We start from the raw sequence: 27,989 nt of genomic DNA, 5'->3' as shown, positions 1-27,989 counted from the left end.
CGCGCTTTTCGATGTTTCTCGCTTCGACGCAATCGACGGACGTCGTCTCAAACATCGATACCCGCGCTAGCGCGTCGCTCATCGCCCGGGCACGAGCGTCCCGCCGTCGAGCAAACAATCGAGAGTAACGATATGCGCGCGCGCGCGCGCGCGCCCGAGCCTCCTATCGATCGCGTTTCGCCGCCGCTCAACAGTGTCCGTACCGTCCGGGTCCGGGTGCCGCCGCCGCAGCTCCGTCAGTAGTCGCAGAGCTAGTGCGTCGTGCGGTCGTACCGGCGTCGTCGTGCTCTCGTCTCCCGTTCAACCACCGCAGCCCAGTCGTCGTCGCCGCAACAGTTCCAGTTGTGATACGTACGCTGCGCACCGTCTTTTCGTCCGGTCCGCGACAACCGTCGCCCGGGCCCAGCGACAGCAATGTTTTTCGCGCTGGCCAAAACGCCGGGCGGTCGCCCGACGACGGTCACCACGGCCGCCATTCCGGACGAAAGCCCGCGGACGTCGGCCGTCCAAGCGCCGTCCGTCTTCTTGCCGCACTCCGAGCCGTCGACGTCCCGGGGCGTAACCTCGTCACCGGCGCCAAACGCCGATGACGACGGCCAGTCCGACGCCGAGCACGAGCCCATGGACGACGGGCTGCAGTGCACGCTCGAGGACTACGACTTGTCGTCGGAAGACGAATACTCAAAGTCCGGGTCCACGTTCAGCGTCGCGTTGGGCACGTACGCTTTCCAGAGGAATATGATCGTGAGTATGGCGTAGCCCGAACAGTATGATTCGGCGGCCGCCGAGTGAGGCGGTTTTCGGGGGCTGGGCGGTGAAGGGTCGGCGGGTCGTGGGCTGTAGCTTGCTCTTTCCGTTCTTCTCCGTCCTCCGACATCCAGTAACCAGTGGCGCCAATCACTGTGTTTAAGCGCAATACCTTTATTTAGGCGGGCGGGGTGCCGAGCGGACGATAGTAGTCTCGTATAGGATATTGGTACACAAGTTTTAGATGTATTGCGGTAGTTGCGATACTGGAGGTAGTCTCGTCGTACAACAGGAAAGTACCATTTTGATAGTCTTAGATAACACGATTGTGATGATGTCAAAAAACAATGTAGTCTCGTAAAACGAAAGTACCACAATTTGTCCTGTATTTTGGTGTAAAATGTTCCCCGTTAACGCCGGGTACCTCCTATCTCAGAGTTTATTTTCATGCAATACCGTTTGAAACTGAAAACGGTGCCACTGGCAGTACCGTAATCTTACCTGCATTTGTCTACTTAATATATTATATTTTATATGGACAGTGGTGACCAGCTGTTGAACAGTCAAACTATGATCCTTTGTAATCATCGTCTGGTCTGTCGGTAATCGGTATTAAAAACACTATATATTAAACCATAGCCCATAATAGAGATACCTTGTACAATATGCCAGTAGATACCAAAATATTGACTTGTGATAACAGGCATAGAGGCCAAACTTAAAATCAAACCGATCGAAAGGGTATAATTTAGCCTATCTATTTCGAGGTGTGTAGTACAGTTGGCTGTATAGTGTATAACATAGTTCTATCGATGGGAGACCTTTCATACTGCCCGAACTAACATCGTCAATCGATCAAAACATTTCTGCTACTAGCGGCTGTTTATAATAAAGTTAATTTTTTAATAAATAATTAACAAACTGTTATTTTTGCTTGAATAAATTCTTAAATGATTTTTTTTTCTTCATTATTTTAGTATAATACAGCGGTTCCCAAACTGTGAAGAGCGCCTCCCTTAGGAGGCGCGAGCCATGTTATTTTGTCATAACAATAAAAATATTTATATGTTTAAATACTAAAAATTTGTAATTTATTTATTCATGGGAGGCACAATTATTTATTTTTATTTTTAGGGTGGCATAAACTAAAAAAGTTTGGGAACCGCTGGTATAATACATAATCAATGATATAGTACAATTTGCCAATTGGTACTGTTCTACTTAAATTATATTTATAGGTATAGGAACTAAATCTTAAATCAAAAAATCAAACTGATCTATAGCTATGAGTTAACAGACTTTATTGGAAGTGCATGGTTTTTATTTGAATAAATACTTGAAATGTTTTTATGTTTTTTATTTCTTATTTATGTATTGTTTTTTTTTTTTTTAGGAAGATTCAATTACGTCAGTTCAAGAAAGCAAAGCTGTTATTGAATATGTGAATTTAAAATTTGTTGAGAACAATTTTAGATCATTGGGGCTTGATCAAATGTTTGATAAGAATAATATAATGAGAGCTGAACACGAATTTCAATCGTAAATGAAACATAATTTTAATATAATAGAAAATAAACAAATTTATTAATTAAATATTTGTTTAGGTTTGAAGTATGGTTCTCTCGCATCAGGAAGTATGCTATTGATAGAGAATTCATCAGAGATCTTCGTCTACCATTGTTTTGTCACCTTTATTTGAATCTATATGTTCCAAAAAATCATAATCGCTTACAGGAACTTTTGAGAAAATTTCAATATTTATTTACAAGCCCTAGAGGAGTTCTTTATCTGTCGGAATTGAGAAATGTTAAAAATGTCTTAAATTTATCACCTCGACTTGCATATTTCAGGTAATTGGTTTGTTGCATATAATAATTTAACTGTTTACATTAATAATAATTGTATTAAATTTATTATTTCAGGCGAAATAAATTTGTGTATGGTGTCTCTCCAATGTTTATAAGCAATCTTTATGATTTTTTTCTTCCTCATTTCATGCTGAAAGTGGTTTGTATATTAATATAGAATAAAAATATGTTAATCATTATGAAGACATGGTACAAAATCAATTATCATAGCAAACAATTATGTTTTGTAATAAAAAACATTTCTTAAGAACACATCCATAATCATTGTCTTTCAAATAAGTTAACATAGCAAATAAATTTCTGATTGAACTTATTTAGTTTTATTATTAGAGTGAATTTTCAACTGATCACTAATGTTAAGGTAAAAATATCTACATTGTCTTGTAGGTTTTTCATTTTAAACCAGAGTTGTAATACGTAAAATAATAAAATTTAAAAATATTCACAATTACTTTAAAATAAAAATTTTCTAAAATTCTACAAAAACAGATTTCATTTTTATTATTAAATTTGTTAATGGGTTAAGTTATTTTAACTTATAGGATCTGTTGTTGACCACACATTGACTATGTTATGCATTTTACAAGACAGAAGGACAATCAATACAAATTTAGTGTTAGTTTAAGAATACTATGATTGTAATTAAACAAACTATAATATTGGTTATTTAAATTACAAATTTAATTATAGCATAGTTCACAGGTTAAATTATACTTGTTGTATCCAACTATGGAATAAGTTGATGAATCCTAAAATTGAATCATGACTTGTAATATAGTAAAAGTATTTAAAAAAGGGGTGAAACTATATAATGCACTACTTAGTAATGCTTACATAATTGGTTCAGTTACCATGTCTTCCAAAGTCGACGAATACTTGAACTATATGTATATATTATTAAGTTTAGTTACTAAAGAATACTATACCTATTCACTCGTCCCACAAATATAGTTATAATTATATTATCTACGAGCAAATCACTTGTTTGATTATATGTATGATGTTAATATTAATGCGCTAATTAATATCAAGATCAAAATTAATGTGATTGTTATTTTAATTCTGTTTTATTCAATAGTATTGATTAACAATGGGTTTTCTTTGGTAAATTTATGTTAAACTGGATGATAATTCAGAACTCTTAAAATATTTTTGAAAACACCAAATTAAAAGCAGTATTTTAAATTGGTTGATGTTTCTGTTACATCTTTTTTAATTGCAAATGTTAAAATTTCGATTTGTGTATTTATGTGTCTATATTGCTATCAATATCAGTGATAAATATCAATAATAATAATTAATATTGGCTATTTTCCGAAACAAATATTCATAATACATAATTAAATAGAACTAAAATAAGTCAATTTAAAAAAATGTAAAAAAATCAGTAAAATCTAAAAATAGGTATCTCAATTAATTAAAATGATATTTTATTTATTTCTGGAAAAAAAACTTTTATTGCACTTTGAATTATATAAAATTGATAACATAAATATTATTTTAAATTGTATACATTCCACTGTTAATATTAACATTGTATTAAAGATTATGCAAATGTCAAGTTTTCTACAGTTTACTACATATTATTTTCTGATTGAATAGTTAATTGTTTTATTAAAATGTATATTTATTAATTAAAGGTGTTTCAAGAATGGTTTGACATTAACTATACATCTTATGAAGACCCAAGAGTAATATTTGATGATTATTATGCGAATAACCTATCACGAATAAATAATTTAGATAAAGCAAATACTCCAAAACAAAATAATAATGTTGTTGCCACCAAACCTGTATTGTGTAAAAAAGTAAGTTTATTATTTAGAAAGAATATAAAAGGTGGTGATCTTAGCAATCTTTTTTAATCTGTAACTTTTTTTAAAGGGCTTATGAAAACTATGAACTCCTAGTCTAAATTATAAGATAATTTAATGTTTTAATTTGATATTATTAATTTTTTTTTTTAGACCCTGAATTCAGATCAAAATCAAAACAACAATCGCAAAGTCAATAATTCTGAAAACGAAGTAAGTATACTTAATAATGATTTTTCATATATTTTTATGAATAAGCTGCAAATTATTCATCACCCTGGTTTTTGATCATGTTCTATGCAAAAATAGCAAATCAAACTAAATATCATAACTTATTTTGTTTATTCCATAGATCAAGGTTTATTTATTAGTTTATTACACTACAAAATATTCAATTTATACATATATTTTTTTTGTTATTATTATTATTTTATTTATTTTTTATTATTTATTTTTTTTGTCAGATTATAATTTAAAATTTCTTTTATATTAATAGCAAAATAATTTTTTAGAATAAAACTAAAAAAAATAATTGAAGTACATTTCACTGAAGTATAATTAAAAATTTCATAAAAAAAAAAAAAAAAAATACAATGATTAGCTTATAATTTGCTTATAATCAGCATATTATGTACAACACTCTTTTGACACATTAATTTATTAAGTTATTCAAATATTTTACTTATTTATGATAGTGGATGACAGTGGTGTAGCCATGGTGGGAAACGGATAATTACTCCCCCCACCTTCCCACAGTGTCTCTTATTTTGTTAAACATATAATCATTTTAAGACATAAGTATTTATTTATAATGAAAATGTAACAGCCAACCCCCCCCCCCAAAAAAAAAAAAAAAATTAATTAATAAATATTTTTCTGGCTACGCCACTTGTGGATGGAATATGCATTTATCAAACTAAACAACATATTACAGAGAATGAATTACCTTGAATGTTGAAGTATTTTATAGTTCTTAGCCATCAGTTGCTAATTGTCAATAATTTAAATGAGTTAATAATTATTTTTTATAACTTTATTTTAAATTTATATTTAAATTTTTTTTTATCACAATGTAAATTATTGATGTTTATTTGCTATTTAACTTTTTTTTTAAAAAAATTGAGCTACTTTTCTAACTAAGCCAATTTGTATCATTTATTTTTATTAATTGATTTACCATAATTTATTGTTAATCTATATACAATATATATAATATAATCATACACTTTTTAATATTTACTTATTTTTATTTAATTAATAATTCATACATTTTTTAAAATTAAATTCAACAATAAAGAAAACATTTTTTTGTTCTTATTCATTATTACATTTTTATTTTATTTTTTTTTTAATCAAATAATTAATATTTTATTTTGAAAGATTACCTACTATATTATTGTTTCTATTTAATCAGTTGATTTTTCATTTGTTATTCATTAAAACTAAGTGTTTATGCATACTCTTTGTATTGTATATAATTTTGTATAATTTATACGAATAGAAAAGTTTGAATTTGACTTAAATGGTTTTGTTATTGGATGACAATTTGTTAGAAGTACCAATTTTGAAGAATGATTCTATTAGGAAATATATATATATATATATACAAATAAAATTTTTTTTTTAGAATGCTTAATTAAATCATTTTTATTTTATTAATTATCATTTAAAAAAAAACTGCTTATGATTTTAAATCCAAACATAGTTTTTAAATTTTCATATTTATAAACATTTCTATAAATTAAATTTTTTTTTTTAATTAAATGTATACATTGAAATAGATATAAAGATGCATTCAGAAAAAAAGGTTTGATCATCTAATAATTTATGATGTAAAATTTTCAACATTTGCTTTAGAATTTTTTTTTTAGGATACAATCCTTTTTTAAAAACATGATTTGAGATGTTCTGTTGATGATCTTATGGATTAAACATTTTATTTTTAAGTTAATTATTTGAAGACATAAATAATGTTTATTGTATATTATGTCACTTTTTATTATAAAAAAACAATGTATTTTATAATTTTTTTTTGATGTTTACAAATATTTAAGTAATTAATTAAAAACAATAACAGAATAAACAGAAAAGTATTTCAAGGCTTATCAAAAAACCGTCCAAATGTCTAGAATTTTTCTCTTTTGAGAGAATATTTCTTTCTCTTTTTTTTAAGTTTTCTATGGTTTGTGAGTACATTGTTAATCTGCAATTAATTAGGGCTGAGATTTTAATGCTCTAAAAAGTTTCAAAATATGCATTTTAATTGCATATTTAACAGAATAATACCAATCTATTGTTAGAAAGCATTTTTTATATTGAATTATCAAAGAAAATTTATTATGATAATAAAATAATAGAAAACAAATTCACATGGTGGTTACGACAATAATACTCGTACTGATATTATGCAACTATGTCACATACTTGTAACAGTATATTTATTTTAGAAGAATTTTCCAATTTTTCTTGACAATTGCTTATACTAATTACTGAAGTACCAAGTAAATAAATTAAGTAAATATCTTACAGTACTATTTAGATCATTTAAAACTAGCATATTCAATTTGTATTATAATCTGCTATGTATGAATTTTTGTCTATTTGTCAATATCCATAATTTTATCATCTACCATAGCACCCCATATGAAATGAAAATAAATTCCTTTCTGTTTATTCTGTGACAATAATCTTCACTTAATTTGATCAAAGAATAGATTAAAACAGAGTAGAAACTCTGACCATCTAAATTTTAGCCCAAAAAGTGTTAGTCACTAAATTTATTCTGTGATTATATGGTTTATTTTGTAAAAAAAAAAAAATGTTACGTGTTAAGCCCTTAGAATCATTTCTATGTCGAAGTAATTATCTCTAACTTTTGTTGATTAGCATAATTTTACAACAAAAACATATTTTGTGAACTTGAAGTTTTCAAAGTTATTTCCATTTGTTTTCTTGATGATTTTTGCCCTTTCAATATGACTGACCATATTTTTAGGCGACTACAAGAGTCGTATATTTCCTTGATGAGTCTATTCTGGTTTTATACATCCTGTGATTTGATCTTATGATGATAAAAAATTAATTTAATTAATTTAAATTCAACAAGTATCAGAAAACATTTCTTAAATATTTTATTTGTTATTTTTATCTTAATTTAATTTTTTTGATTTAAAAAAAACATATATATTTTTACTAATTATATCTAACTGATGGCTTATCAATTATTAGCATTATTATTTTCTTTGGTAACTAATATTATTTTTTTAATTAATATTTATTTCATTTTTTTAATGATTAAAAATCAAGTTTTACAATAATCAACGTCCTTCTACAAGTAAAGATTTTGTTGGACATCAAAACTCTAGTTCCAGTCATCAAGGATCCAATTCCAGAAAAGTAATTTCATTACCTCAAAGCTTTAAATTTATATACGTCAAAACTATAGTAAAATGTTTGTGTTTTATTTCAAATACATAATACATTTAGTTTGCTAACAATGATGTTGAAGATCCAAACGAATATTATACAGATTCGGAACAAGATGAAGTAATTACTATTTTTTTAAATTATGTGTTTAAAAATACTGACATAGAATTTCTTGATTATTTGTGAACAGTCAACTGATGAAAATTCTGAAGATCAGAATACTGATTCTGAATCAGAAAATCATAGTCTTGAAACAAGATCTAGTCGATCAAAAAAGGTATGTTTTAATATTTGTAATGTTATTTCTTATATTTGATAATATTAGTTGCTATGTTTTCAATTTGTTATAAGGTTTTGATTGTATAAATTATTTTTAAAATGTAATTCACGTATAATTTATTTAGTATTATAAATATTTTCAAAACAATAAAGTTTAGACTGAAATCCAATTTATAAATTTTCTTTAACAGTATGGCAGTAATATTATAATCAAAATAATAATTCTAAATTCATAATTTGCAAGAAACTTAATAATAAACAATTAATTTTTTAAACGACTCTCTAATTTTTATAATTTATTCTTTAATTTATATTTTTATACATCACAGAAAAAAGTCAATATATAATTCAAATTTCTACTCTTGAAAATAAAATTGTACTTTTTGGGGTTTAGATTTTTGTACAGTACAAAAAAAAATAGATAATTTTTTAATTATTCCATAAAATTTCCGATTTTTTTTTCAATATTTCCCGGTTATTTTTACCCCGCCCTACATTTACATTTAAAAAAAATATATATTTTTTTTTATTTACCTTGACTTTTACTTTAAATTAGACTTTTAAATGATAGGTATGTTGATTTTTAAAATTTTTGTCTAAAAGATAATTTAATGTGTTAGGATGGTTTAGGCAATTTTATCAACATTTTTAATTAATATTCAGGTTACCTTCTTTAAATAAATTTATCATAGTTTGAGAATTGTTGATGAAAAACTACTGTATAAAAAATGAAATTGTATAAACAAATATTAACTTCAAGTATTATAATATGTTTTTATTTATAATTTGAGTTTTATTTCATTAAATTTTTATTAATATTATTAATTTATTATTTATTATTATTTTTTAAATTAAACTATAAAATAATAATTAATGTATTATTTTAAATTATAATAAGAAAAATTTCAAAAGAAAACAAAGGAGACGTAACAGAGATCATCCTTCATCGTTTGAACAAGAAAAAAGAAGATCTAAGGTAATTGATATAAGTGAACTTATAATTTATATCTAAAAATTGTTTAACATATATTTCATACAATTTTATCAATTAAAAATGAATAGAAATTTCGTGGAGAAAAATATGATGATACCAGTTCACAAAATAAATCCACAAGTCATCAAGAAACCTCAGAATTATCTGAAGAAGTAAATCAACATTATAACTTATTTTTTATTTTTTATTACTAAAATTCTATAAAATGTATTAATATTAATTATTAAAATTTTGACTGAAAAGTCACCTAGTGAAGGACAAAGTTCATCAAGCCAAAAAAAAGTTGAAGAAGAAAGAATAATATTAAGAATCTCAAGAAAGTCTAACAAATTAAGCGTTGTAATTATAATTTATATTTTAATTATCATTTAATTTTAAAATCTTTTAAAAATCAAGTTTTTACCAGTATTATATTTGATCATTTTCGACTATAATTCAGTTGTCATGATGAACTAATTTGTAGATTTGTCTAATGGTATTAAAAATTCAATTCATATATGAAATATAATATATAAATAATTTTATATTTTATAAATATTATTTAGTATTTAAAATTGCTCACATAAATATTTTTTATTTTCAATATCATAAAAACATTGATTTAAACAATTTAATATTTACAGAATGTAACATTAAAATTAAAACATAGTGATTAAATATGTTAGATATTTCAAAATTTATTTGTTTGTTATAATGTTAAAGTGATTTTGACTAGGACAATATTTAAATACTTAGAGTATTTTGATAATAATATGCTAATTTTAAAAATGTTCTTGATAGATGAAATTGAAAAGTATACAACATATTATAAATAGGTAAAAATTCATATAAACACATATAGTATCATATATCTTAAGTTTTCTTCAATTCAATCATGACAACTAAGTTCAACTATAATAAACCAGTTTTATTATATTATTATCTTGATACAGCAATGTATTATCTTCGAGGTTGTATGCAGTTTCATGTTTTAATATACCTATTTTTATCTTATTTCAAAAGATTGTCAGTAATGAGAAGAAAGAACCTAATGATTCCAAGAATCCTATGTTGGAGAAATCAAACGAAGAACAAGTAATTGTGTTATTGATTTTATATTTATTTAATTGTATCGCATAAATATTTGCCTTTATTTCAAATTATGCTTAACTATCATACTTAAACACTTTATTATATTTTATCCATTATTATTGTTAATGTAAAATTTTGTCAGTAAAAAATGAGAACCTATATATTTTATACAAGTATTAAAATTTAATCAGATGTGAACATATGATTATTAGTTGATGTTTTTTCATGGTTAAAAATGCTTAGATTTTGATTTTTTTTTTTTTGAAATCAACCAATAATATTTTTTTTTTATTTTGTTCAGTTTTTATAATTATTCTAATAGTTCGATATTATTATTATGTTTAAAAAAAAAATAATGGGATATGTAAGTGGGTACCAGTCAGCTGCACGTAGGTACATTAAGTGTCGAGTAGAACTTGTTATTAAGCAAATCACGGCAATGGATTTTATTAAATTCGAATTCAACGATAACCTATTAAATACAATAAAAAACAATTCTGAGCGAAGACTGTCTAAACATTAATAACCATGGTTACAAAATAATTATTCTAATAATAATATTGGATTTATTTAAAAATTGTTGTTTTTCGATGATTGTTTATTTTTCTATGTAAGAAAAAATCATTTTTAATTTTTAATTTTGACTTTTTAAGTACAAACTTAATACTATTAAATTATCCAAAACCATTCTCAAAGAGAAAATTGAAGCATTTTATCAACTAATTATCATGTACACAGACACAAAAAAAACACCACATCATTGCAAAATTAATACACTTATTGTTTTGCATTAAACTCATTTCTTGATTCATGGTTTAGAGGTTATTTTTGACATAGTTCAGTTTTTATTGAATTGGATTAAATGGTTCCTTCATATAACCTCTTAATAATGTCAACAATATAATTAATTTATGTAATTAATATCGTTTCTTTTAAGTTAATTAAGAAATGTATGTAAAATATTTTCTTTTTTTACACTTTTAATGATATAATATATCATAAATATTGCTTTAGCAAAGCTTAAAAAATAATATGTTTGTTTGCAATTTAAATTAACAAATTTAAAAAAAATATATAATTTAAATAATTATACTTTTATAAATGTGGAAATAAAACAAAGAAAATAAAACTAAAATAGGAACTTTGAAATAAATCTCTGTAAAATATCAAATGTGGATCGAAATTACTTATGTGTATCTTTTATAGTATAATATTATATTCCTTAATATGTGCATAACTTATTTGTTAACCATTAATTAAGCTTTAATACTTTAATTGAAACTCAATTTAACATATTGTTTAATGGTAAAAATATTTATGATATGTCTTAATTTGCATAATATATATTTTTACCAAAAGGATTATATATTTATAATTAAAATTATTTTAGTTTTATTAAGTTAATTAATGCATAAAGTATAAATAAGGATCTTTTCAAATGAATAGGTATACTGTAATATTAAAATGTGTTTTTATGACTAAAAGTACTTTTTAGATGCCTATTAAATATATATTTTATAAACCTAATTTTATAATAATTACTAGTAAATCAAAAATTATAAAAATTATAAATATTTTTATTTATTTTCAAGATACCAAATGATGGGAAAAAGTCTCGTAGACACCGGAAAAAACATAAATCAAAAGGCAAAAAAAAATCTACCATAGATAATAATATTCGTTTGCGTGAAAGCCCGAATGAAGTAAGAGTAAAATAAATTATATTTATGATTTTTATTTCATTAATAAATACATATATTTTGAAAACATAATCCATACTATATATTGATAAGGTTAGGTTATTGTATTTGAAATTAATTTTCTTTATTTTTTTTGAAGACGTCAAATGATGAAGAACAATTGCGGAAGAAAATTAAATCAAGTGACAGAAAATCTACAAGTGATGAAAGTAGTCTTTTATGTGAAAAATCATCTGAAGTAAGAATTACAAATACATTTATTACAATACAATTATTATCACCCCTCATATTTTATAAGATTAATAAATTATTTTAAAATTTTATTTTAAATTTCTAGTAGATATTTATATATTATTGTTATTGATTAAATATTATACTATGAAATAATATTAATTTATTTAAAAATTAGATTATCAAGTTAAATAAAATATTTAATTGTATTTGTTTACTATTTTTAAAGATTTAGAATTGAATATTACATTACTGACTTTATGACTAAAACAAAATATTGGTAGCTTTAGATTAAAATTATAATTACTTTTTGTTTGATTAAAAAGTAAATAACTTGGTGAATAAATTTTTCACAGTTTAATTTCCCAACATTAGACTTTTTAGTTAAGTTTTAATTTTTCACTTAAAGCCAATGGATGAAAAGGTGATTTTATAAAATCAACAGTTATAGTTATATTTAATTCATACAAAAGTTATCACTAAATAATTATTTATCATTCTATCTATTTATTTCAATGCGAACTAACAGTTGCAATTTTGTTATTGTATTAAGTGTATGTTATTTTAATAATCTAACCTATAGTTCATTTCATAGAAAATGTTGATGCCTGGTGTTTTCACTATTCTACTTTTTGTTTAATACTGATATAGCCATTCATAACATAACATATTTTTATACTAATATTTTATAGATTTTTTAACATTTAACCTGAGATGACATTAAGACACAAATTAATAAAACAAATTTTTAATAACAATATTAATAATAGTAATTAATTTACCATCTTTATTATTGCAATAATAATAATTTAATTTTATACCATTAAAAAAAAATAATAATAATTTATATATTTTTAATTATAGTTATGATTTTATAACTGAAAAAATTGTATTTAATTTAATTTTTTAATAAGAAAAAAAATGTGATAATAATATTTAAGTATTAATTTTTAATAAATAGTAAATTGCACATAAATTACTTGTATTTTAAAACTTCATATACTAACTTAATACAAATACTAAATTTAAATACATTATTACATGACCATTAATGACTTTATAACTTTTTCTATAAAATCACTAATTTTTTTTTTATATTGTAGTGTCTTATTTTATTATTTAATGATTATAATAGAATTATTAATAAGAAATTGTATACAATAATGTTAATATATGTATTATGTTTATATATTTGTCTTAAAAATATGTTGAATATTAAGACTCAACATGGTTAAAACACGTCTAACTGCATTTTGTTGAATATTTAGTTAAAAAACATAAAATATTACTTAAACTAAAAATAATCTTTAGTCGGACTAGCATTAAATGAGAGATGAAAAGCAATAATTAACATAATGTATATTTTTGAAGGTATCTGATAATGAAGAAAAAAAGGATAAGAAAAAGTATACAAGACAAAAGAAAAGTGCCAGTAGCAAATTTACAAGCGATGATAGTAACATGGAAATTAGTGAAAGCTTATCTGAAGTAAGATAAATGATTTTTTTTTTGTAAATTATAAAATTTCTATTTAAAAAAAATTTTTGATTCATACCCGACTATACTTAATTCAAGTTAAAAAGTATGGTACTTTTTGCCATTAAGTCAACAATTGTTTATCATCCTATCTATAAACCTGCCATGTAATGATACACCCCTGGGCACAAGTCGGCTGCCGAGTTGAGTTTTTAACTTGAATAAAGTATAAAGTATAGAAATAAGTGAGGAATGAAACTCAATACTGTGTTCTCTTTTATCAAACATTCATTTATTCAAAATCTATGTCTTTGAAAATGTTTTTTATTTCGACTAGTAATAATATAAAAAAATAAATATTTTTGATACTTTTTTGTCATTATAATTTTTTATTTTTTTACACTTTTGAATGACATATATTTTTATACATAAAAATTAAAGTTTGGACAGTTAAATTTTTGAGTTATAAAAATTTAAAGTTTTGGTGAGTGAAGTGTAATGGTTGGATATACCTTGCAAAGTCAGAGTTTGTTACAGTTGTATATCTACAACTTCGTCACCTAAAAATGTTAATAGGTTTTGAAATAATGAGTGTTGTTCGATAATGTTTGATATAAGCATTACCTAATATAATGATTTATATTCTTTTAGGTATCCGATGACAACGAAAATAAGTTTAAAGGACAAAAAAAAAGTAATAAAAGCAAATCTTCCAGTGACAATAATATGCTTATGAGTGGCTTATCTGATGTAAGAGTAATATTATAATCTTACTTTTTTTATGAGATTTTATTATTGGTTGTTTTAAAAACACTTTTTAAAATTTTTAGAATTATAATTTGTTAGAAATATTTATTTTAAATGTGTAAAAATAATTTATTTATATCCAAACTAGTAATAAGTGAGAGATTTAAACAAATATTTAATCTGTATACATTTTTGAAGATGTCAAATGATGATGAACAAAAGCAAAAACAGCAAAATAAAAGAAGCAAAAGCAAATTTACCAGTGATGATGATAATCATATGTCTGAAGTAAGAATAATATATATCTGATAAAAAATAAAGATAATCCATTTTTAATCTTCTATGAGATTGGAAATTAAAACTTTAATTCTAATAATGTACATGATTTTGAATGTATCTTACGATATAGAAACAAACACACTTATATTATGAAATAGCGGAGAATCTCTTATTGTAATAATTTGAGTATAATGATACTTGATTAATTGTAATTTTATATTTACATCAAGAGATAAACAAAATTTATTTATTTTTTTTAAAGCCTTTATAATTTCTTTTTATGTATTAACAAGTTGTTTATGTGCACTTCGTTGCCAGAAAAAAAAATAATACTACAATACTCCACAGTCCTTAAAACTTCATCAAATTTTTAAACTTTATTTCGTGACAAACTAATATTGCGAAAATTATTAGCTGTCTAACTACTGCTTAGCCACTTTCATTTTCACTTAGTGTTCACTTTGACTTTTTTCTTTTGTAGTGTGATGTTTAATAGCCTATAATCTTCTTCAAGAATTGAGCTATCATTTATCAAACCCAAGTAGAACTTTTTAAGTTCAACTAGTAATTCTAGAAATTAGCACGTTTAAAACCCCTTTCTATATGATATTTTATTTTTGATTGAAAAAAAATCTACTTCATTGAAATATTTCCCTGATTAGTGAAAAATAGAAAAAAGATTTTAAGTTACAAGGTAAAGTTTATTTTGTGCTATGTTTGGTACGTCTTACATTATCAATCATTACAAACATTTTTTTTTTTTAAGTTTCATGTATCACTTAACTATAATAATGTGGGTACCAGTTATAAACAAAGGACATATTATTAAATATCTATTAATAATTTATTACGATTATAACAAATTATAGAACAAATATGAAATATTAAATAAAAAGAGAACCTTCTTTAGTAAAAAATTATAAATATAAATTAAGATTTATAATAAAATACATAGAAATTATAAGAAGTTTCTTCAGTCTTTTTGATTTCATACTTAATGAGAGCTTCTTTTGGTTAAAATCAAATAATAAAAAGAAATAATAATATAACACATTGAGTATAGAATAGCAAAAAATAGTTTCGTTTGTTATTTACTCATTTATACATAAATGAATTTGGCATTTTGAACATGAAATCATAGTTTTTTTTTTTTTTTTAATAAGTAGAATATTTACAGCAATTTCTATTTTCATGAATGGAATAATGATTCATACCATCCAACCTCATATCTTCAGCAGCAAGTTCTAAACATGGCTCTTTTTTTTTTTTGTTTCTATGAGCCCTTGTGTTTTGTGTTCTTAGGGAGTTGGACGGCCTTTTCTCTTTGAAGTAGTTCTTTACGCCTCACAAAGAACTTCAGAAATTAAAATTTTAAAGTCCACTAAGAGTAGGTAAGATTTATTGTTATTAACCTGTGTTATATAACAACCAAGCATTGACAACACATAGATCTATTACCTATGATCTATTATATAATAAAATATCTTCGTATAATATTTCTTAGGTCTTAATGGAATTTTGTAATATCCTAACATTGAATCAATAAGATCAACACCCACCTCTCTCATGTATGAATTATAAATACCAACTTGAATTGGGACAAGGACAACCTTGTGAATGTTTTCTGATTTAAAAAATTGTTTATTTTCATAAACTGGTTGACTTCCGGCATGTGTTTAAGCAATATTCACCACTTTATTATCCAACCAACGCACAGCAGTAATTTAATTTCATCAATATTAGTTACCATTTCACAAAAAGTTACATGTACTTTTTTCTTAGTTTTTTTTTCTTTTGACATTTTCAAACCTGTCAGTCTATTTAATTTTGTAGTGCCTAAAGGTGAAATACCCTCCTTATGAAAATAAACTAATAAAGGTATAGAAGTGAACCAATTATCAAAGAAAAATTTATAATTACAGTGCCTTGGAGTGAAATTACTCATTCTAATAACTACATTACTACTATCAGATAAATTTGGACATGATTCAAGTACCACATTATTTTGAGCCCCAGCAAAAATATTTAAGTCAGAACAGAAACCTGTTTTACCACTCAAAACAAAAACTCTATAACCCCATTTATGGGGTTTTTTTTTTTATTATATTGTTAAAGTGATGTATCTACTTTTGGTAGGGTTATTTGTTCGTCGACTATTAAATATTCTTCCTTAGGTATGCTTCTTATAATATTTTGAACTTGAGAACTTAAAGGCCAAACTTTGAGTAATTTATCATAATTATAATTATTTTTTGCCAGTAATTGACTATTGACGTTGAAATGAATAAAACTTTTAATTTCTTCAAATCTGTTTACAGACATAACATTATATATTGAAGGAATGCCAAATTTCCCCAATAGTAACATATAGTTGGGAGTTTAACTGACATTTTTATGTATAAACCAATAAATTGTTCTATTTCTTTTACATAGATTATTGGAAATTTGAGATGCATATAGATTAGTTTGATCAGTAATATATTTTACAAGTGTAGGTGATAAGAAAAAACTAAAAAACTGATATGGATCGGTAAGGGACATAATATTTTTTGGCAGATTAATAACACCAGTAAACATTGTTGATTCTAAAGGAGTTGTAAGATATTCCTCTACCCAAACTAGTTTTGTTTCTTTTTTTTTAATGATCTCTTAGACGTTAATCTAGCATATCTTATGGAAAGAGGTATATCATCTTAGTTTTCAGTGTTAATTTCTTCATCAGATACAGGAATGACTAATAATTTCCCATTAGGATCAATAGCAGTGTCTTCATCGGTATCAGGAACATTGATATTGTTGAGATATAGGTGTATATACATTTTCATCATCAGTCCATTATGAGTCTGAACTGCCATCAGGTATTTTTTTGCACACTTCAATAGAATGAATTCTAATTAATTTCTACCTATAATGGAAAAATTAACTGTGTGCATATTTCGAATACTAGGTATAACCAGTGGTGCAACCAGGGTATAGGGGTTAAGGGGTTGCAACCCCCACCCTCCGTAATTTCTTCGATGCCACAGTACTCCTTCACGTCGGTACATCTGACGATATAATATATTGTATTAATGTAACCCCCCCCCCCCTAAATTTTTTTCTAGTTGCGCCACTGGGTGTAACATAATTTTTAAAGCTTACAAAGACAAATCATAAGTACATGATGTCCCAAATTTGGCACATACTCAAATTTGATTGTATCTAAACAAATATTTGATGCATAAATATGTACTTACCATAATTGAATAGACCACAAATTTTTGAATTGATTCTTATTTTTTTAAACGAAATTCATTCGTTTAAAAATGACTTATCATTGTTTGAAATAAAGAACACAACTGATAATATGATAATTGTTATATCAATTACATTATTCATAATAGCTAGCATAATTTCAATCCTAAAGAGCAGCACCTTACATAGTTTTCATATGCCTTTTCGTGCCGAATCTGACCATGCATGCAGTTTGGAATACTTCTATTATTTTATACACAAATAATAAAAACCAGAATGTGCTTCATATGATACAATATGCAATAAAAAAATAAACAAACAACCTCTTTAGCTTTATTTTATTGTATTAGATTAAGAATTCAATAAATGTATAGATATCTAGTATAATATATATTAATAAACGCCTTTTTGTCCATAACATTTTTATATTTTATAGCTGACCTGATAAATTGTATACATGCCTATGGTATCAAATTCATTCAATAATTCCATAAAAAATGCTCTTTCAATTAAACTAATTTTTCAATTTTTCAAATTTGTTTTTTCTAAAACCTTAATCAGACTATTATGAACATAAAAAAAAATTAGCCCGATTGGTCTATTTGTTTTCAATTCACACGCTTACCAATAAACATAATTTAATTTTTATATACATAGATTGTTTTAAAAATATCTTAAATGTTTAATAATATAATTACATTACCAGGAGACTTATTAGTTAGATATTATTATAATTTTATATTGTATATATTTAAAGGTATCAAGTGATGAAAAAATTCTTCAAAAACCTCAAAAGAAACAAAAATTAAGAGACAAAAAATTTGGAAGTAATTTAGACGATAGTAATTTGTCTGCAAGCTCACGTGAAGTAAGAATAAAATTATAATTTTGTCTATCAACGAAATAATAATTTGTTTTATAAATATTTATTAGTAGACTAAAATATCAAAAATGCTTAGTATAAGTATATACTAATAAGTAATATTATAATAAATAGAATATTAAAATAATTTGAATAATTTGATTTTTGTAAAGATATCAAGTGAAAATGAAATCCCAAACAACAACAAAAAAAATCATAAACCAATGAACAAAAGAAAATATAAACGTGCTAAAAATAATAGTAGTGATGGTTCATCTGAAGTAAGAGTAAAAATCATATTTTCGTTTCATATAATGAGCTAATTATTTATAAATTTAAGGATTCTTCGGAGGATACCAGTTCTTTGTTTTCATCTTATGATGAAGAAATTTTTATGCACAAGTTTGTTAGAAATCAAAAGAAATCAGCTCAACTTTTTCGTTATGTTAGTATACATTTTTTTTTTTTTTTAATTCATGCAATTTTTCAAAAACTATTTAATTTATATATTGAAGGAAACTTCACGCCGTTTAAAACACATGAATATCACTAAAATTGATTTGAAACACATTGATGAAGATTGGTTTTTACGGACTACTCGACAAATAATCCTGAAAAATTGTAGCAAGTGTGTATTTAAGGAAAATTTATTAAATATAAAATTATTAAAATAACTAAAATATATTGCTTTAAAATACATTAAAGTATTGCAATAAAAATTTACAAAATTTTTATATTTTAATAATAAAAATTTAATTTATTAAGTTTGAATGAAATATTGTTTCTTTACCAAAAAATATTATTAATTGTTATTCTTTTTAGATTATCGTGTTCTATTTTGACTTCTGATCTAAAGTTGGTTGCTGCTGGTTCATTAGATTCTTTAATTTATTTATGGGAGAGACCTATTCAACAATCTGTACCAGAAAAAACTGATTTTCTACATAGCATTGGAAAAATAAATCCTATCAGTTTTACATCATCAGTACAAGGAAACAATTCAATGGAATTGTAAATATTTTTACATTATTATTTTTTTATTTTAATCAGTCTTTATTTAAAAATAATTTTACTATCAATGCATTTTAAAGTTTGGACAAAAATACAGCCTTTGTATTACGTGGACATGGTGGACCTATATTTGATTTAGCTGAAATACCATCAGCTAAAATCCTTCTGAGTGCATCTAATGACAAAACCTACAGAGCTTGGGATATGGTGTCCAAACGTTGTTTAGAAGTATACAAGTGAGTTACTAAAGTTTTAAGTGTTTTAATTGATAAAATTACACAATTTTTTAATAACCGTAATATATAAAAAAAATGCCTAGTAAGATTTTTATGGTATTGCCCCTTGCTCATAATTGAAGAATTTATAATATACATTTTAAAAATGTATCAATTCAAGATAATATTAAACAATGAAAGCCATAAGCATTATTTTATTTTATTATTCATTTTTAATATAGTTTTGTTTTTATTGTTTTTTTTTTTTTTTTAAATACAATTTTTAATTTGTAAAATACATGTAGGTATATTTTATAATATAAACAATATTAACTATGGTTTTGTGATTTAAATTACCAATTGAATCCTAACTAAGCAATTAAAGGCTATTAAATAAACATTTTTTGTGTTAACTAATTCCGGAACTTGTAAATTGTAATTTTTTTCAATTATGTTATATAATTTAATTAAAGATTAAGGTCTTACAATACATCTTACTACACTATAAAATCCCTGCTCTTAGTGCACAACAAACATTATCTGAAAATTGACTTAATTTCTATAACAATTGAACAGTAATTAAATAAAAGTACTATATTAATAGTATACAAAATTGTATTTTGTTACTCCTATAAAATTGTACTTAGTGTCATCTAAAAGAACTTCAATCATTTGCATGATTTTTTAGTGAACATGAACACAGGACATGGTGTATTGCTGCTTGTCCATATAGCTTGCAAGTAGCCACAGGATCTTGCGAGGGCGCTAGTTGTTTGTGGTTTTTGAACTATAAACGTCCGTTAAGAATTTTTATGGGTCATCTCGATGATATTTTAGTAAGATTATAATATGAAGATAATCTTTTAATTATTAATTATTAATGTATGTTTTTACAAATTATATTTCAGGTTTTAAAATTTCATCCAAATCAAGTGCTTTTAGCTACTGGTTCATCGGATAAAACTGTTAGAGTGTTTGAACTTACAACTGGAGAATGTCATAGACTTTTAATGGGACATTCAGATTATATCACCTGTTTAGAATTTAATATTAAAAATCCTAATCATCTAGCATCTGCTTGTAAGTTATACTTTATTTTATGGTAGAGGGTTAGTTAGCTTAGGTTAAGTAAAGCGCTAGTTTGTAAAGCTATGTAATGTTAATCTAGTGTTTTGTTAGTTAATGAAAAAATAGTATACATTTATTACTTAGGAATAAACTATTTGTTTATTTTTTTTATTTTTTTTTTTTTATAGAAAAAATGTATTTTATTTTATATTATTTATGTGGCACTTGTAAATGTATTGTTTTATTGTATTAATACTACTTAAATTTTTATTTTTTAATTTTTAGTTAGAAAACAATACCTTATCTTGGTTTACTCTACAATATTTCATATTTTGTTTTTATAGTTTAACTTTTAACATGTTAAAATATTTGTTTCTAGCTGGTAACGGAGAAATAATTGTATGGGATGTACCATCTAGTGAATTAGTATGGAAGATTAGAATCAATAACATATTTTTTTCGGATTTAGTATGGTTAACCAAAGATATATTATTGGCTTCATTAACTAATGGTATTGTCTTGAAATGTGATACTACATTGTAAGTAAAATATTTTTATATATAATATTTATGCTATTGTTTATTGTTGTATAATAATGTTTTTTTTTTTATTAGGAATTATGTAGATTCCTTCTGTAAAGTAAAAGGATTTGAAACTGCATTAGACCGTCTTATGTCTTTAAGAATGATCGACAATACAGTGTATACAATTGGTATTCCTAATAAATCAGGTGGTCTTAAACCAATATCTAAGAGAAACAAAGAGAAAGTTTCACAAATGAAAAATGAAGAAGATAAATCTCGTAGGGAATCTTCACCTTTATCCAAACTATTTTTCCCACAACATATTATTGATAACGATGGAAATTCAATGAAACATATAAGTGGATTGAGTTTGGCAACATCGATTCCTTCTTGTAATTATGAATATCAATTGAATATTAATGATAACTTTAAAAAATCAACATCGCCAAGCTTTTTAAATATGAATTTAAGATCTGCACCATTTAATTTATCTGCTGATGAGATATCTAAATTAAGTTCCGAATATCAATCAGAAAATATACGATTAGTACCAGCAGCAGCTATAACTAATAATCTTCAAAATGCTTACCTGTTGCCAATACAACCAAATGTTCGATCAATCAATCAAAACTCTACAAATGTCCATTCAACAAATGATCAGTTACCGAGTACAAGTAAATCCCATAAATTAAATAAGACGCAAGGACCATCAAAGTCAAAAATAACAACAGTAAAACAACATAACTTTGGTAACAGTAGTTTAACAATGCATACAAGTATTCAACACATGCAAATAAAAACTACTACAGTTCAAGAACAACTGCATATAGATGATCAGAGAGAAACCAATACGTTAGTTCAACAGCAACTACAAACAACTAATACAAGTATTCATAAGCAGCAAACTTCAAATTTATTACAAGTTACACGACCTGGAACGAGTTCCCAATTACTTCAGAATAGCATTGTACAGCAAGAGCAGCAGCAGCACAGTATTGGAAGCAATGTTAGTGTGACTGGGACAAATGTTCAACAACAGCAGTTATTACAACAGATACGGTCAAATACAAATTTAACCAAAGGAAATATTCAACAGCGCTTATCCCCACAAACAAATAATCGATCATCAAATATCAACGTCACTCAACGTCCATCTCCTAGACAAAGCCCTAATAGATCATCTTCTTCAGATGAAAAAGGTACAGGTAAACACACTCGCATGCAGTAATGGTAAGCTTGATTCAAGCTATTTATATGAACTTAAATCTCTACTTACTACTTATTTTGATATAAATATTTTTCAAAATGTAATTATTAGTATTTGTAATCGTAAATTGTACATTATTTATTTATTTTATACTTTATATTTTTAAGTAAAACCAAACTATTACAATTATTATTTTATTTTTGAAATTAAATAATACTTATTTGTTATTTTTCATTTGGGGTTTATAATCCATGAATCATGGCTCCCTGGGACGTCACTGGTTATTATCATGGAATCTTTATCTACAGTAGATAATGTAGAATTGTTTATTTTATTATTCATATGGGAGTCATTTAAATTGTTTCCAAAAATGGATAAGCTGTGGACCAAAAGATTGAAAATCTCTATAATGCATTTTTATCTTACACTTAATGTAATTTGTGAAAATATTATTTTATAATTTTATAAAAATAAGGTAGTTGTTTTTAATTCTTAGTTTGAATGTTTAATTTTTGTAGTTGGACATTATTTTTTATTTATTCTATAATTGAATTGAAACAAAGGCTATTACCCAATATGCGGTCTATCAATGATCGTGGTCTACTCTAGTAAGATGTACAGTATAGAATGTTAGTCTTCCTACATTTTATAAATATAAAAAAAAATAAACCATCTAAATTATTCTTATGATGACAGTAAACTGTCACCTCAACATGGCTTGCTTGTGATAAGCTATGTAGATTAGATAGATAACTTCTAATTATTAGTTAGTCATATTAATAATAATAATTGAGAAGTGCAAAGATAAAATGTGTTTTATACCAAATAACAGTGCGAGCATTTAATCTTTTGTAGAACTTCGTGTTCTACCATAGGTTAGGGGTTTTATGTTTTGAACATTAGTAGACCTCATATTATACTAATATTTATGCTTAGGTAGTACAAAAAACGACGGTAGACACATATTGGGATATAGCCGAAACAAATTTATACATTTATATATAAACATTATAAACTAATAGTATAAGTTAATACTGACTATGTATTAAGTTAAAAATAAATGTTATGTGTATTTAAATTAGTAATTATTATCATAGGGCTAGGATTTATGAGCAATAAAAAATTGTAATTTATGCATTTTGTTTAATAAAAATTTACAAAAATATATAATTAATATTATATACTCCAAAAAGTATGAAATAGACCCACAAAAAAAATACAACTTACTATTAAAAAAATGTACCTATTATTTAAAAAAAAATACATGGATTTAAGAAATAATCAAAAGTTATAAGAAAAAAAAAATTATGCATATAAATCCTAGCCCTAAATTTATTAATCAAGTTAATTTTATTTTAAATAACTGTGCAATTCGGATATAAAAATATTGTTGATATTAAGAATTTAATTTAGTTGTTTTATAAATGGAAAACATGCAATATTTTCACTAACAGAAAAACCATTTTAAAATTTAATAATAAAGTTACATTATTTATTTTAAGTGATTTTAAATCACATTTTGGAATAATTGATCTTACAAATTAAAATTTAAGTAAAATTTTTACAATTTTCTTACAAAGAATCAATGCATCATACGTATATTTAAATTATTTTAATTCTTATTAATGAAACCAAAAAATAAAATAACTTGTAACTTGTAAAGATTTCAACTTGTTATTTATCATTTGAGTTAATGTTGGTTTTTATATCATCACTGTATGTATCTATGCATTTGTATTACATTTAAAATTTATCATTGCAAATGTTTTATTAAAAAAGATATGTTTTTTGATAAATAAAATCATACAGACATTAATAAATCATGTACAAAATAATTATTAAGTGTAATAAATGTGTTAAGTTTTTTATTTACATTTCATATGTGTAATAATAATTAAGGAGCAAATTTATTTTAAAGTTTACCTTCTGATAAAATAACTAAACTAATTAATAGTCCAAAATTATGTTTATATATTTAAAACAAGTTAATATGGATTATTGATATACTTCTGTTATGTGTATCATATGCAGATTCTACTAAGAAATGATAAATTAAAATAAAATAATGTTTATATTTCTTAAAATCATTAGTATTGCATGTTGGCAATGTGAAAGTTAAGATTTTATTTTATCCATTAATTTCATTAAATGTATACATTTGTGCCCAATAATTGACATTTGTGTTATGAAAATTTATAAATTTTTACTTTTGTTTGTTCAACAGTTGCGTTTTTATTTTATAATCAAAAAAATTTTATCAGAATATTGCTGTTTATAAAAGCTCTACATTTTGATTAAATGTGGTAAAACATATTTTAAAATTTAAAAATAAAACCATGCATTTGAATAATTCCTTCTAATAATAAGTTATAATTTATTTTAAGTAAGGGTCTTCAATCTTCTAGGTTGTGGACCAACTATTATTTTTAAAATATCTTCTGGGCAAAATTCTTAAACAAACACATGTATTATATGATTAAAAATACATGCTATGCTTAAAACGTATCCTTAATATAACATATATATCTTAAAATATAACAAGAAGGTGGACTGCGAAGTTGAAGATTCCTAATTCATGTATATTATGGACTGTTTTTTCAGTAATCCAATTTAACATTTAGTCTTAATCTGTATTTAAATATAATTTGTTCAATTATAATAATGACCATTTTATGTTTTTAATATTAATTTTTATAAGCTAAAATATTTATAAGTATACTTAAGATTTTTTTTTTTTTGCTTATAACAGCTTGTCAGCAATTATTAACAAAAAGTGTGTAAAATGTTCATTAAAATTATACATAAAAGTTATTAAAGAAGAACTTGTTGAAATAAAACTATGAAAAATGATATATTTATCTATCAACTGATAGACAGTCTATCTGAATACTTGCACTTTCAGATTCCTAATCTGAAAATTTCTTGTCTATTACTACTAACAAATATCTTATTTAAGAAAATAATACTAAACATGTTGCTTATAGATTTCAAAATGAATTGGTAATTATTTTAATCAATAACTACATAGATTAAATAGATGGGTGCTTTAAACTATCTATCAATTGAAATGTTAAATGCCGTAAAACTTTTTGATTTAATGGTGTTAACTGTTAATAACTATTTACTCAACTATAAAGATTTTGTATTAAAATGTTAACTTTTTTTATTGATCTTATGAATTCTAAATATTTTGTCATTCACTTCCATAGTTTCATTATAAAATGAAACAATAATGATTTAATATGGTACAGTTACATTTCTTTCAATATAACTAAAGCTTAGAGTATATGAACTAAAGTATCTACAGCAAAAATATACATATTGATAGAAAATAATGATAATTTAATTTTGTCAATAATATCGCAATGTGTATATTCAGCCATGAATTAACAAGGTCTAGGATAGTTTGATTTGTTGTAAGTGCACCATTTTATGTTCCTTTTTATGATTTTAAGCAGTAAAAAGCTTATAACTAACTAACTAACTAAAGCTTAATACAAATTAGTAGTAATAACAAAGTGATGAATGTGTCAACACATAAGCCAGGTTATTATACCAACTATATAAAAACCACGAGATGGCACATTATTTTGTATCTTATCCACGTAGTAAAAAAAAATTGATATAACTTTCAAACTTAAGGGTTAGAAATTTTAAACATACGTATACATCTCGAGTTGTCTGCAATCTACAATAGGTGGATTGTCTATCTGATAATATACTGCTCGCATAATCATAACTCATAAGAGGGTCTTACGGGCAACGCCAAGCTTAATGGCTGTAAAATAACAGGAATCATATAAAAACAAAATTTGGGCGAAACGGTGAGGGTCATTTTTGAGCGAAACGAGCTATGCCCGATAAAATTACCCCTAGGTAACGTATACGTAAGTTCTACGTCAGTATTTAAACAATAAATCCAAGTACATACTCGTGCCCACTATCTTCAATCGTGATTGCACCACAGATTTCTGTATAGAACTATAATATAGCGAACTCCCGCTATCAGTTGAAGCCTGGTTTTTCGGTTGGCATTATATGGTAAATATTAATTATGATGTATTGCATTTTATGATTTTTAAATTTGTTGTTAAAAAAAAAAAACAATAAAAATACCTTTTTAAATAAATTTTTATTTATTATATTTTCAAAAATATTTAATTATGTTCACAATATTTCACTGCATTGCACGTCAATACGACACATCTATAATCTAATAGACTGTGATGGTTATTAATGATAATTAATGACTTTATAAATATTAGTTGCTGGGTTTCACCAACTTTTTATTTCTTTTATTATGTACTTGCCTAGTTATTACTTGTAAAGTAATATTACTTACGCTTAAACATTAAAAAAATAATATGTATTAAGCAAGTAGATATATACTTAATAGCTAAAACTTATTATAAAACCGTAAAGATGGTATATTGCACAATGTGCATTATTCAAAATCATTTTGATTTTTATAACTGATTTTAAATCTTATCATTGTTACGCTAGTTAAAGGATGTCAGTACAATTTTAAAGTGAAAATACAATTTATCATTTTTTAATTTTGTCGATTTACGTTTCTGATTTTTGATCACCAATGTATATACTTTTTAATTTTAATTAAATATTTTTTACAATGTATCGATGATTAAAAATTAAAATTACAATTTAACAAATTAGATTACTTATTTCATATTTGTTATATTACACATCTAACTTTTTGTTTATAAAAATTTTAATAAAATTAATAAACAGTTATCACTGCAAAATTAAAATCAAATAGAAAAATATGTAATAAAAATTTTTTTTTGCATGTTTTGACTTTTTTTAGTGCATGTTTGCATGCATATTTTAAAATTTAAAATGCATATAAATCCGGTCTTCGGTTATAAGTTATATATTAAGTTATAATACTTTATATAAATTGCCTATACAAAACCCCTTGGTATATGTAGGTATAATGGTCATTTTTTTAATAAGACGCTTCGCATATGTTTATCTCTGTTTATCTCTGTTTATCTCTGTTTTACGCATACATACAACATAGCAAATTTGTGTCAAGCAGAATCCATTCTATGTTGTTGGCTTTAATATAAGAGTAAATTTACCTATTGTAAAACCTAAAAATAAGAATACTATTTAGGGTATATCATAGATTTTTATTAATATCGTAATTTTTAACTTTTAAAACGAGTTGTGAGCATTTTAAAGTTGTAATATTTTATAATGCTACAAGCCCACA

The 27,989-nt window shown here is 24.9% G+C and overlaps 1 protein-coding gene across 2 annotated transcripts; it reads left to right on the top strand.

Moving 5' to 3' along the window:
• Nucleotides 1–149: 149 nt before the first annotated feature.
• LOC114131972 (uncharacterized) lies at nucleotides 150–23,242 on the top strand. 2 transcript variants are annotated; one of them, XM_027997331.2, is made up of 28 exons: nucleotides 150–744; nucleotides 2,141–2,286; nucleotides 2,352–2,597; nucleotides 2,670–2,754; nucleotides 4,256–4,423; nucleotides 4,583–4,642; nucleotides 7,736–7,825; nucleotides 7,916–7,975; nucleotides 8,046–8,132; nucleotides 9,033–9,110; nucleotides 9,197–9,280; nucleotides 9,372–9,467; nucleotides 10,131–10,202; nucleotides 11,792–11,902; nucleotides 12,039–12,137; nucleotides 13,502–13,618; nucleotides 14,258–14,356; nucleotides 14,552–14,641; nucleotides 18,624–18,734; nucleotides 18,902–19,009; nucleotides 19,069–19,173; nucleotides 19,244–19,356; nucleotides 19,551–19,739; nucleotides 19,820–19,975; nucleotides 20,643–20,790; nucleotides 20,863–21,034; nucleotides 21,402–21,561; nucleotides 21,637–23,242. In XM_027997331.2, the coding sequence occupies exons 1-28, from the start codon at nucleotides 415–417 to the stop codon at nucleotides 22,772–22,774; spliced, it is 4,518 nt and encodes a 1,505-aa protein (XP_027853132.2). In that variant the 5' UTR covers nucleotides 150–414; the 3' UTR covers nucleotides 22,775–23,242. The 2 variants fall into 2 exon arrangements, with proteins under 2 accessions (XP_027853132.2, XP_027853133.1); XM_027997332.2 differs by lacking the exons at nucleotides 7,736–7,825; nucleotides 7,916–7,975; nucleotides 8,046–8,132; ... (2 more) ...; nucleotides 9,372–9,467; nucleotides 10,131–10,202 and having other exon boundaries at nucleotides 157–744.
• Nucleotides 23,243–27,989: the final 4,747 nt, after the last annotated feature.

The sequence above is a fragment of the Aphis gossypii genome, chromosome X, assembly GCF_020184175.1.
Source record: "Aphis gossypii isolate Hap1 chromosome X, ASM2018417v2, whole genome shotgun sequence".
NCBI lineage: Eukaryota > Metazoa > Arthropoda > Insecta > Hemiptera > Aphididae > Aphis > Aphis gossypii.
The sequence above is the reverse complement of the archived record's forward strand: the minus strand, read 5'-3'. Positions and strand labels throughout refer to the sequence as shown.